The 12,555-nt window shown below is 45.6% G+C and overlaps 1 protein-coding gene across 2 annotated transcripts in view; it reads right to left on the reverse strand.

Annotated features, from left to right (window-relative positions):
• The window catches only part of DNAJC7 (DnaJ heat shock protein family (Hsp40) member C7), a 28,091-nt gene that overhangs the window by 1,459 nt on the left and 14,077 nt on the right, over positions 1-12,555 (reverse strand). For both annotated transcript variants that reach the window (XM_029926853.1, XM_029926854.1), the window contains exons 5-12: positions 12,423-12,497; positions 7,470-7,588; positions 6,763-6,916; positions 5,830-5,994; positions 4,945-5,036; positions 1,886-1,959; positions 1,374-1,520; positions 780-932 (exon numbers count right to left, since the gene is read on the reverse strand). In XM_029926853.1, coding sequence (XP_029782713.1) covers positions 780-932; positions 1,374-1,520; positions 1,886-1,959; positions 4,945-5,036; positions 5,830-5,994; positions 6,763-6,916; positions 7,470-7,588; positions 12,423-12,497 — 979 coding nt within the window. The remainder of the gene's footprint in view (positions 1-779; positions 933-1,373; positions 1,521-1,885; positions 1,960-4,944; positions 5,037-5,829; positions 5,995-6,762; positions 6,917-7,469; positions 7,589-12,422; positions 12,498-12,555) is intronic.

Consider the following 12,555-nt stretch of genomic DNA (forward strand, 5'->3'; position numbering starts at 1 on the left):
TTGCCTCTCCGTATCTGCTCACCCTGGGCCCCTAGCTCAGGAAATGGCTCCTCTGAGTCAGCCATCCAAAGGCACTCAAGTTTATCCTTCCCTCTTCCAACACACAGCAACCAACTCCCGCTGCGTCTCCCACTGCGCCCTCCGGTCCTCTCCTCTCCAGCATGCCCACCGCCATGTCTCCCCGTCAGCACACCCAACCGCCTGCCCTCACTGCCACCACACATGGACTTCTGTGCCTAACTCTGGTTCACAGCTCCCCTACTTAGGATCCTTCAATAGTGGGGGAAAACTGACCAACAGGAAAAAGCCCGTAATGTCTACTCTAGCCCCTGTGGGGGAATCCAGCTACTCTGGGGCTTTAGGTCTCAGCACCCCCTGCCTTGGGCACCCTCTATTCTACATTTGGCCCCTTACAGCTCCCCAAAGGTATTATTTCTGCATTTCCAAGCCTTCCCTTGCTAGGGCTTACCTCCTCTGTACCCTGGGCACCTGCTACATTGGACTGTACTTATTGGGATTCCACATCCAGGGGTCAGGGGCCGGAAATGACCTGTGGGCCAGTCTGCAAAGCCCTAGACTGGGTTCTCGGAATTCAGGGAGCCTGTTTGATTCACCTTTGTTATTTCCAACACCGATCACAGTGCCTCACACATTACAGGTATTCATCCAGGGTGGGCCTTACAAATCACTGTGCGTCACTAGCTGCTACCCAGAGTCCCCGCTGGAGTGTTTTTAGACCCAGTGGTCAGGTCCATCCCAGGCGGCCCCCACCAACTCACCAGCCATATTCATGCCCTCCTCATCCAGGTCCTGTCCACTATCATAGCGAGTCTTCTTCTTAGGATCAGAGAGGATGGTAAAAGCTTCTCCAACTTCCTTGAACTTTTTCTCCTCCTCCTTCTGAACTTCGGCACTGGCTCCGCTGTGCCGATCTAAAAGAAGGAATCCAGGAAGAACTCAGGGTCACAAGAAAACAAAGTTGAAGAGAAAGACCACTTTATTGTCTGATTTTAGAATTTGATACTTCCAAAATTTGGAACTTAGTAACACCTCATTATCAGCTGAAGAGTCAGAAACGATCTATCTTTCTTGTTTGCTTTTTAAAGTTTATTTATTTTGGGAGAAAGAGGGAGGGAGAGGGGGAGAGAGAGAATCCCAATCAGGCTCCAGCTCCGTGCTGTCAGCCTGGAGCTCGAGGTGGGGCTCATTCCATGAACTGTAAGATCATGACCTAAGCCAAAATCAAGAGTTGGAGGCCCAGCCAAATGAGCCACTCAGGTGCCCCCAGAGCTGGGAACTTTCATTCTGGACAGAGTGTGGCAGGCCCCCGGGTTCCTTCTTCCCACTGAGTCCCCTCTCCACGCCCGCTCTACCTGGATGGTGCATCAAGGCCCGTTTCCGGTAAGCTTTCTTGATCTCATCCTCAGAGGCATTCTTGTCCACTCCCAGAATTTTGTAGTAATCTTTCCTCTTACTCTTCTTCAGTTCCAGCTGTGCATTTTTTAGGAGCTGTTTGTGTTCTAGAAGGAGACATCTAGAGTCAAAGGACAAATCTGACTCTGGTTTCCCTTACTAACTCAGATGCCTTGCAGTCACTTTTATGGTGTTTTTTTCCCCCTGAAGATTAAAATCTACTCATACTTCGGTTCTGCACATCAACCTCATTATACATAAAAGGAAGTGAAAATGATAGAGAGGATACAGGGCCAGAAAATAAATGCCTTGTCCTGCACTTGGGGTCTCTGTTAATTTCTTCCTGGCTGGGGATCAATAAGCCCCAGGTAAGCCCCTGATCCCCGAATCAAACTACTATGTCCAGTGTTAGGGCCTATGAGTAAGACTTCACATTTCCCTGAGAAACATGCTCTCAAACCCCTTTCTTTACCTTTTGTTTTCTCCGTCTGGTACACTTTTTCATAGTCCCGCACTGCTTCTTCATACTGTTCTGTGTCCATGTAACTGAAAAGAAAATACAGGTGGTCCATCAACATAAACAGCAATGGCCTTCAGTATCACTCTGGAGGAAGAGGCACGGCTCAAGCAAGAGACACACACTTTTGGTTGAGATGCTTCATGAAACAGAAGTCCTTAAGCTAGCTGTGAGAAGAAATTAAGTACCAGTTCCTCAAGTAAAAAGAGACAGATCTCATGCCATTTACACCTAACCAGCAAAGTGATACTCTGGTTTGAGCAGAAAGCAACCAAGGGGAGAAAGTTCTTTCTGATTTCACAGAGCCACCACGAGGCACCTACTTGGCCAATTACTTGGGATTGAAACGCAAGAGAAACATCATCAAGCAAGAGCAGTGTATATGGGAAAGCTTTCAAACCTGTAGTGCCAGAAACATGCAGGGCCAGCTCCAATCCAGAGTAGAAGTGGGATTAGTGAGCCACTGGAAGGATCAAGTTCAGGATGGTGGCTGCTGGCAAATGCGTCCACTAAGACTAATCAATCTGAGAGATGTATGTAGGTGAGAGAAAAGGAGACTCTAAATGCAGGGTTGCTTTTGTTACCGGCGTATAAAAGGGGGCGTGGGGGGAGCAGTGGCCCAAGATGGGAGGAATCTAGCCTGACAGGCTGATTGCCAGACCTGTCAACACCTTCTCTTCCACAGAAGCAAAGTGGCATTTTCCATGTCCTGATGAGATTACTGGTGCCAAGACTGGCCTACCAATTAAACCGACTGTGGTAGGAGTTCCAGAGACAGACCCCATTGGCTGGGGGGCAGGAGTGACTGAGCAGCAGAGCTAGCCACTGTCCAACAGAGACCAAGATTACTACACCACCACCACCACACATGCCCTCTCTGCAAACGTCAGAGCCCCACTGGGCTTCAAGGCCAGAGCAGAGGGGTACTGCTCATGTGGCTGGTGAGACAGAAGCCCAACTTCTTAGGCATCTCTGATTTTCTGGCAACATCTTGATTTACAACTTTAATTAAACTATGGTGATAAAAACCAGTGCCCTGTGGACACTGGGCACAAATGTTACCAGAAGCTCAGAGAACCTGTTTACAGGATGAAGAGTAATAGAAGCTGCTCGTCCCGGGTGTAGTAGAATGATCTGTAAAATAAGCAACCTTAATAAACTTTCCATGTCCTTTTGGAATGTTTTAAACAAACTTGTATTATAATGATTTGCATTTTTACTTAACATGTTTTTAAAATTCAAGGACATCTTTCCATTCTTTTCTATTTCATACACTGTATGAAAACGATAGATCTACTTTTTAAAAAGTATTTTTTTTAAATTGGAGAAAATGTAGAGAAGTAGAGCTTTAGGGAAAATGGGAAACTCCAACCCATGACGGGAGATGTAGCAGAGATCTGGCGCTCCCCATCTTTAGGGATAAGGTGAGGTGGCAGTCAGGACTCTGGAAAGGGTTCTGGCCCGAAATAATCTCTGTTACTTCATGTCCATCCCAGCTGCCTGAGGGGACTGTTTGCCAAGTCTTGCCAAAGTGCATGCTGTGCCCTGTGGTGGGATCTCAAGGGCAGAGCCTCTCAGAGGATAGTTCTGTCTCTACCATAAAGATAAGGAGTTGTCTGAGCAATTTAACTTTTCTTTATTGAACACATATGAAGATATAATTGTCCACCCCTTTATCTTCCTAAAAAACCAAGAATATTCTCTCCCCATTCCCTGTTCAAACACTGAGTTGACATGGCGTCCTGAACCTTGCCCCCTCTCTCCTCTAGATACCTTGCGGATTCTCTGTGTTTGCTCCTACAGATAACATCACAGCAAACCTGCACAAAGCATTCTGTATCTGTTAACAGAGTCTTTAGCTGAGTCATAGGGTAATTGTTGTCTTCCAAAGCTTCCATATTTGTCTGCCAGCAATTTGGCAGGATCTATAATACAATCCTGGTCTCGGGATCTAGAATACAATTCTGTGTATGTTTCTGTTGGATAGTCTTACTCATCTACTTAGAAATCCACTTGAAAGAAAAAAAGCACCACACACAGGAGCACTTTTCCTACTTTCAAAAAAAGTGGATCATTTTGGGAAAACTAAGTGGGAGGCAGGCCACGGCCTACACCAATGAGACTGAGGGGCTTGCAGAACGAAGGGGCTCATCAGGCATCAGTAGAAGCACTTGCTTGGATCTGACATTTCAGGACAAGAAATGGAATGAATGAATGTTGGATTAGTATATAACAAATAGGTCTTCCTTTTGGAACTTTAAAGGTAGTATGTTCTTCTTTGTCTGGGAAAATAAGAAGAGATGGACTTGGGGGAGGTCTCTCCTAGCCCTTGCTAAGGTTCCTGACTGCAGAAAAGGGTGTGGTGGGTCCAAAAGTAAGGAGGACAAGTAAGCTGGGGAGCATCCTGATTCTGAAGGCAACTCCGGGCACTAGATCTAAGCAGGCAGAGCGGCTCATAAATCTCGAAGTCACACAGAGGTATTTCAAATGCAGCTTCCTTATACTGCTGGGAGGCTGAGCCAGATTAAATTCCTTCCAACCGAAAGGCTGTCTTCTGCGACCCGGAACATACAGGAGAAGCAGAACTCTCAACTGTCTCCAACTGTCTCCCTCTTTCAATCACCATACATTCATTCGACAAAACATTTACTGAGTGAGCACCTACTGTGTGCCAAGCACTGTGTCAAGTTAGAGCGAACGTGTACAATACAAAATACAATCTCCAAAGGAAATGGCTTTAAACTTTAACAAAAGGAATTTGGGTCAGGCATCAGAGGAAACTTACTGACCGTGAGGGGCGTAAGACACAGGCATGGGAGACTGAGGGAGCTGTGCAATCTCCTCGGCTGGAGGTCTATAAAGAGAGTCTAGGGCTGGAACAATCCCACCTAGAGGCAGGGGGAAGGACCAAATGACCTCACAACATCCCCGGGGCTGCTTCAGCATCCGTAACACAACCCCCCTGGCAGGCGGGCAGCAACTCCCTCTTCCCCTCGCCGCCCGGCGCCACTTACCACTGAGCTCGTCTCAAGTAGGCTTTTATATAAGTGTCATCGAGCTTCACTGCATTTGTGCAGTCTTCTATTGCACCATCTAGTTTCCTAAGCTTCAGGAGAGAGAGAGCAGTCATACTTCACATCTTCGGTGACTGAGGGAGCCCAGAAGCTGTGAGCACGGCTTCACAATTCTAAGAGGATCAGTCATGCCAGGCCCCTGTCACACTCATTCCAGGTCACTGAGAAAGCCAGTATCTCGGACGGCTAAGGACAACCAGGCCCAAAACTGGTTTCTCTTCTATGGGATGGAAGCCAGGCACGCTTATGGGCCAGGATAAGCCATCTCTACCATTCCAGGGTGGTGCCCAAACACGACATGGAAATGGCGAGGGTGGTTCCTGCCCTCCATTCTCGCAAAGGCTTAACCACAGGAATGAGAACCACTGATTTCTGACCCCTGGAACTGGGCTGCAGGACTGCAGTGGGCACTCAGACCACGTTCAGCTGAGCATGCTGGACAAGAACACTAAGCCTGCCTTGTACTCTGATTTCCTCCAAATCATTCCTAAGAAAGACACAATCACCTGCTTAGGCAAAAAGCAGCAGCAATATTTGCTTAGAAAATTATCCCAAAGCCTCCAGCCCTTCCCTTAGTGAAGGAAAGGGATCTTGAGGAAGAACAGGTAGGAATATCCTTTCAAGCTGTCCCTCAAGTGTCTTGAAATGCTAGGGAACAGATAGAAGCTTGCTTCTCAAAAAGAAGTGCCTAACGAGCTGAGCTCCCACCAAAGCCACCTCCTCTCCCCTCCTGGGGCTTGCCCTCATTAGGCAGACTCCCCAAGACCTCTTTGACATCCCTTAAACACACCTCCAAAGGCCCCAAGACCCAGACCAAGTGCTTACCTTGGAATTAACCGTACCCCGATTACAGTAGAGTTTAGCATTTGTTTTTATATTGTTAGGGTCTATCCCCAGGGCTTCTGTGTACAGTTCATACGCTAGCTTGTAATTTCCTTCTTTAAATGCTTTATTCCCGTCTTCTTTCTTTGCTTTAAGTGCTTTGGCATTCTACAGGGAAAAGCAAAGGGAGGTCAGTTCACATCCAGGAAATCTCAGGCCACCGTACAGAGAGACCTGAGTCTATTTTCAATCTCCCTGTTGTTTAGCATCATACAGACCCTTATCCCCCTGCCCTCTGAGCCCACCACCTGTGCTATTTGTTGCTCACTGGTGCCTCCCACAGAGTGGACACGGGAAACCAAGACTTACAAGAGAATACCAACGAGACCCGTGTTACTCAGGGTTTACTTCCACTCCCCATAATAAGCATTACTATTTTTTCTTCACTGAGGGAAGCAAAAGAAGAAAAAAACACACCTCCTATTGGAAGGATCTGACCCTATATGATGACATTTACCTTTACGCAAATAAAAGGAGTTCTGAAATAATTTCTAAGGAAAGGACCAAGTATCCTGGCAAGGTGAGAAGGAGAACTATCACATTTCATGTGATCTTAGAACTTTCTACTTGTCACTCTTTTCTTTTTATGTTTTTTTGTTTATTTTTGAGAGACAGATCATGAGCAGGGGAGGGTCAGGGAGAGGGTCAGGGAGAGGGAGAGGGAGAGGGAGAGGGAGACACAGAATCTGAAGCAGGCTCCAGGGTCTGAGCTAGCTGTCAGCACAGAGCCCGATGCGGGGCTCAAATCCATGAACCGTGAGATCATGACCTGAGCCGAAGCTGGATGCTTAACTGACTGAGCCACCCAGGCACCCCTACTTGTGACTCTCTTAAAGGCTCAAAAAAGGAAGCGTTTCTTTCCTACTCAGAACTTACTCTGCAAGCCACACAGGCCTTCTCATGGTCAGGAGCCATCCTGAGAGCCTGTACAAAGAACTGAACCGCCTTCTCAATACAATCTTCATAATAAAGGCAAAGACCTCGTACGTACAGAGCATCTGCGTTGGTAGAATCCATTCGTAGAATGTCACTGCAATAGCCAGAAAGGGGCACACTCAGCTGTGGTTTGGATCTCTCCACCATTACTCACATTTGTGATTACTATAGCTAGTGTTTCTCCTGACCATGTGTCTAGTATGAAAATAGCCAAAGGTAGACAGATCCCAACCCCTTCCCCAAATAAACCACCTATATTTATCTTTAACGCTTCATGTGTCTCAGTTTTTAGAACAGTGGTTGGTAAATTACAGGCTGTAGGTCCAAATCCTGCCTGCCACTGTTTATGTAATAAAATTGTACTAAACCTGCCCACATTACCCATTTATCTATCATCAATGATCACATGTGCACTATAGTGCCAGGGTTGAACAGTTGTGACAGAGACCATGGGACCTGCAAAGCAGCTGAAGTACCTACTTTTATATAGCCCGTGGGTTTTCAAATCTGGTCTAACTTTCGGCTTTAAGTCCCAGGAAGGTCTGATCAGCCCGGGACATACCGTAGCGCCTGCTGCAGAGAGCTGCCAGACAGTGCCTGCCCGGTGGGATCTGGTGTGCCAAGGCCGAACTGGCCCAACCTCATACCTGGCCACAGACTGTGCTTCCGGATAACGACCTAGCATTGCCAAACATTCTGCTTTGAGGATTTTGAAGCGATGGCAGGCAGGGGCAAATTCTAGGGCACGGTCCATGCAGAAAACAACCTATGGGGAGGAAAAAAGCTAAAATAACTCTTCATTCTGGATTCTGCAGAAACATCTTCATTTTAGTTTGGCCACAGGCAACAAACAGATTCAAAGAAAAGTAATACCAGTAGTATCAGAGATTACGAAACTATCTAAGTCACTTGAACAAACCACTGAAACAAGGAGAGCAGCTGATCCAGATGATAAAGATGACACCAAACACTTTTTAAGTACTTTATATACTGACCCATTTAATGCTCACAACAATTTTATGCAGTAGTTTCATGAAGTCCCTTATCTTGTTAATGAGAAACTAAATGAAAATGCAGAGATTGAGTAATATGTTCAAGGTTAACAAAGTTGCTAAGTGACAGAAACAGGATTGGGTCTCACAGAGACTCCAGCATGTAACTGTAATCACATGCTCAGCTGCCCCCACACTGAATCCTATCCACAGTGACTGTGGTCAGAATTCACGTTCTGCTAGTGTAGACTCCTCTGCTACTCTGCCTACCTCACCATACTTCGCCTATCATATGAGACAAGGATACCCCAGATAACCTGAGGCAGACTCATCGCTCCTGGTATGATCAGAGTGGCTCACAGTTCCCTCCTCCCTGTGCCATGAGCCTCATGTCTCACTAAGTACCCTGGTGGCCACCCTTCCACTTCTAGCTTAGTACAGAAACATACAAACAAAATGGTGCATTGTAAATGCTCCTGAGAGACGTCATCAGATTACTGTACCCAACATGTTGCTACACAAACCAAAAAGCAAGTTTCTTTCTCTCTCACGCAGGCACATGGCTGGGATTACTTCAATCTTTCAGCTCAATATGCTCAATATATTCCCATTAAAAAAAGTTTTTTTTAGGGGCGCCTGGGTGGCTCAGTCGGTTAAGTGTCCAACTTTGGCTCAGGCCATGGTCTCACAGTTCGTGGGTTCGAGCCCCATGTTGGGCTCTGTGCTGATAGCTCTGTCTTTGGATTCTGTATCTCCCTCTCTCTCTGACCCTCCCCTGCTCACGCTGTCTCTCTCTCCCTCAAAAATAAATAAAACATTAAAAAAAATTTTTTTAAATCTTATTTTTGAGAAAGAGAGAGAGCACAGGCAGGGGAGGAACAGAGAGAGAGGGAGACACGGAATCTGAAGCAGGCTCCAAGCTCTGAGCTGTCAGCACAGAGCCCGATGCAGGGCTCGAAGCCACGAACTGTGAGACCATGACCTGAGCCGACGTCGGACGTCGGACGCTTAACTGACTGAGCCACCCAGGTGCCCCTGAATCACATTCTTGTCCAGTAATAAATGACCCCAAGGAGAAATGTGGAATTAAGGGACACCCATTTCCTCTCAGAATCTGGCCTGGGGATCACAAAGAGATGAAGTCTGAAAACTCAGAAGCAGAAATGGGTCTAATTCCAATAAGCAACTGGTTAGACATTCATATAATGGGATACTACATGGCTCTAAAATATAATAAAGAAGCTCTCCATATATTTATAAAGACTTCCAAGGTCTCCTAAGTAGGGGGGAGGAGGAAGTAAGGTATAGAACAGTATATAGCATATTTCCTTCCTTTCATGCAAAAAAATAAAAAGTAGGAATCCATGCTTCTCTTTGCCTACATGTGTACAACCAAACTGGAAGGGAACAGAAGAAACAAGAACAGTGGTTACTTCAGCAGGTGACAACTAGGCAGATGGAAGTCAAGTTCGGGGGAATACCTATCACTGAGTATCTGTTTCTACTTCTTTTATGATGAGTAGCTCCTATTCAAAAATTTAAATTTGAAAATATGCAGAAGTAGGGAAACCCCAAGAGCTGCTCCACTGGGAAGGCTCCTTGCAGGGTTCAGAACAGTGGTGGGGACGCCTCCCTTTCAGGGCCCAGGTTACGACCCTGAAAGTCCCAGGACTATATGAGAGTTCAGGTATGATGGAGGGTAGAGTCGTGATGCTGATTCCCCCCCTTTAACAAAGAGTTGGGGGTGAGGGGGAGGTGAAGCAGTCTAATGTAAGCAGCCACACCCTGCTGCCTTCATAAGGCTACGAGCTGAGATGGGCCTGCCCGCCGGGTCAGGGGAGCGTGAGCTAAAGCTCAGTGCCTCACTTCCCACCCCCATCTCCCCAGGACCAGGGACAGCTGCAGGCAAAGAAGATCTTTGTTTCTTCCAAGTTCATCTGTTTCCCCTGCCAGGATCATAATTCTTCATTTGTGACATCACCATGAACTACAGTAGGGGGGGCTGGGATGTCACAAACAGAGGATTCTGTCACAAACTGGGGATTCTGGCTCCAGAGTGGGCAAGAGAGAAAAGAAACTCAAAAGATTGATTTTTGAGACAAAGCTTTGGCCTATATAAACCTCAGAAAACATGACAGAAGGCAGAATCGCTTTCCAAATACACACAACAAAAAAACTTATGAATCACACTACAACGACACTGTGGTTATTAAAACCAATGGACAGAAGAGGGATGCTGCTAAGTTAATGCTGGGACTCTGCATAAGCTAATCAGAAATATTTATTACCAAATAAAAGACCTGCAGTTTGTGACTTACGAATAATTCTTAACTGTACTCATCAAACATTTGTTGAGTCCCTTTTAAAGAAAGCACCGAGCAAATTCCCACATGTTCTTTGGATGATACAAACTCTCTTTTTTTAATTCTTAAATTTTATATTTTTCAGACAGCACGAGCGGGAGCGAGAGAGAGATAGAATCCCAAGCAAGCTCCACAATGTCAGTACGGGGCCTGACTCAAGACTCAAACAAACCATGACATCATGACCTGAGCCAAAATCAAGAGTTGACCACTCAACCCATTGAATACAGACCTCTTTTTTTAATTAAAAAAAAATTTATTTTTGAGAAACGGATCATGAGCAGGGGAGGGGCAGAGAGAGAGGGACACACAGGATCAGAAGCAGGCTCCAGGCTCTGAGCTGCCAGCAGAGAGCCTGATGCGGGCCTCGAACCCATGAACCGTGAGATCATGCCCTGAGCCGGAGTCAGATGCTCAACCGACTGAGCCACCCAGGTGCCCCCAATACAAACCTCTTTTAAGTGATCCTGAAAACAGATCCTGATCAGTGGTTTTTAACTTTTGGGGGCACCATTCACTTCCCTTTTTGAAACTCTAATGAAAGCTACTTCAAAATATCATCTACAGAAGGGAATTCAGAATTATACAGATGAGACAAAACCAGTGTAAACAAGATCTAGAAAGATATCTCAAACTTTTATACCTTTCACATGTTTTTGGATAGGGCAGTCTTTTTGGCACATAAATTTTCATGGACTGTCACACAGCTCCATAAAGGAGACGAATGTATTTTCATAGAAAGGCCTAACATCAATGGGGGCCCTGGGTGGCTCAGTCAGTTAACTGTCCAACTTTGGCTCAGGTCATGATCTCCCGGTTCATGGGTTCAAACCCCACAGTGGGCTCTACACTGACAGCGAGAAGCCTGCTTGGGATTCTCTCGGTCTCTCCCCTACTCATGCTTTCTCTCCAAATAAAAACTTAAAAAGCAAAAAAGGCTAATATCAAAATGGTACTGATGACAGGTTCATATACGCTGTTCAAAAATCTAAAGGAGCCTCTGTTTTTTAGTTAGAGCTTCATCTAGTTCACATAAAGCAAGAGTTAAAGCTAGTTCCCATTATTTAAATAAAAATGGATTATCCAAACCTAATATTTAATTTCAACTAGCGTTTCCTCTAGTAGCAGCATACTTTTAGGCTACCATCTTATATCAAAAACAGGAAGAAACTCAAGTAAACTATTACTGCTTTTCATCATAAAGCCAAAGAAGTACCTTTGCAAAAAATAAGTTTTTAGATGGTGATGATGATGTGAAACAACAGAACTCTCACTCATTGCTGGCGGGAATACAAAATGGTACAGCCATTCTGGTGGTTTCTTGCAAAACGTAACATTCTCTACCATACCACCCAGCAATTGCACTTCTTGGTATTAACCCCAAAGGGGTGAAAACTTATGCCCACACAAAACCCTAAACACAGATGTTTAGAGCAGCTCTATTCTTACGTGTCAAAACTGTGACTGTAACAAACATACTTCTGGTGGGGGAATGTTGATAACAGGGGAGGCTATGCATGTGGGGTGGCGGGGACAGAGGGCATAGGAGAACTCTATCTTCCTCTCAATTTTACTGTGAACCTGGGGCACCTGGGTGGCTCAGTTGGTTAAGCGTCCGGCTTTGGATCAGGTCATGATCTCGTGGCCGTGGGTTCAAGCCTCATGTCTGGCTCTGTGCTGACAGCTAGCTCAGAGCCTGGAGCCTGCTTCACATTCTGTATCTCCCTCTCTCTCTGACCCTCCCCTGCTCGCACTGTCTCTGTCTCTCAAAAACAAAAAAACAAACAAACAAAAAAAAAAACCAAAAGAAAAACAATAATTTTACTGTGAACCTAAAACTGCTCTTAAAAATAGTCTTTAGGGGCGCCTGGGTGGCTCAGTCGGTTAAGCATCCACCTCGGCTCAGGTCATGATCTCACAGTTTGTGGGTTCGAGCCCCACATTGGGCTCTGTGCTAACAGCTAGTTCAGAGCCTGGAGCCTGCTTTGGATTCTGTATCTCCCTCTCTCTCTGACCCTCCCCTGCTTGTGCGCTCTGTCTCTCAAAAATAAATTAAAAACACTAAAAAAATTTTTTAAAAAAGGTCTTTAAACAAGAGAGAGAAAAAGAAAAAAAGTCAAATTAAAGTGATAATTATTCTGGATTTCTGTACCACTGTGTGCGCGCACACAGATACACAGACACACACACACAGCCATGAAACCTTAGAAAAGGTAGATGAGATTTCCCCACACTTGTACTTTACCTTCCGAAAATCCCGCTTTTCAAAATCCGTTTCCGCTATTTTCTCATATTCTATGACTGCATTAGCATTCTTGAACTATACCAGAGAATCAGATAAGAGCAAGTTTTAATGAAGTTAGAGGTTCAACAACCAC

Source organism: Suricata suricatta, chromosome 17 (assembly GCF_006229205.1).
Source record: "Suricata suricatta isolate VVHF042 chromosome 17, meerkat_22Aug2017_6uvM2_HiC, whole genome shotgun sequence".
In the NCBI taxonomy this organism is placed as follows: Eukaryota; Metazoa; Chordata; class Mammalia; order Carnivora; family Herpestidae; genus Suricata; species Suricata suricatta.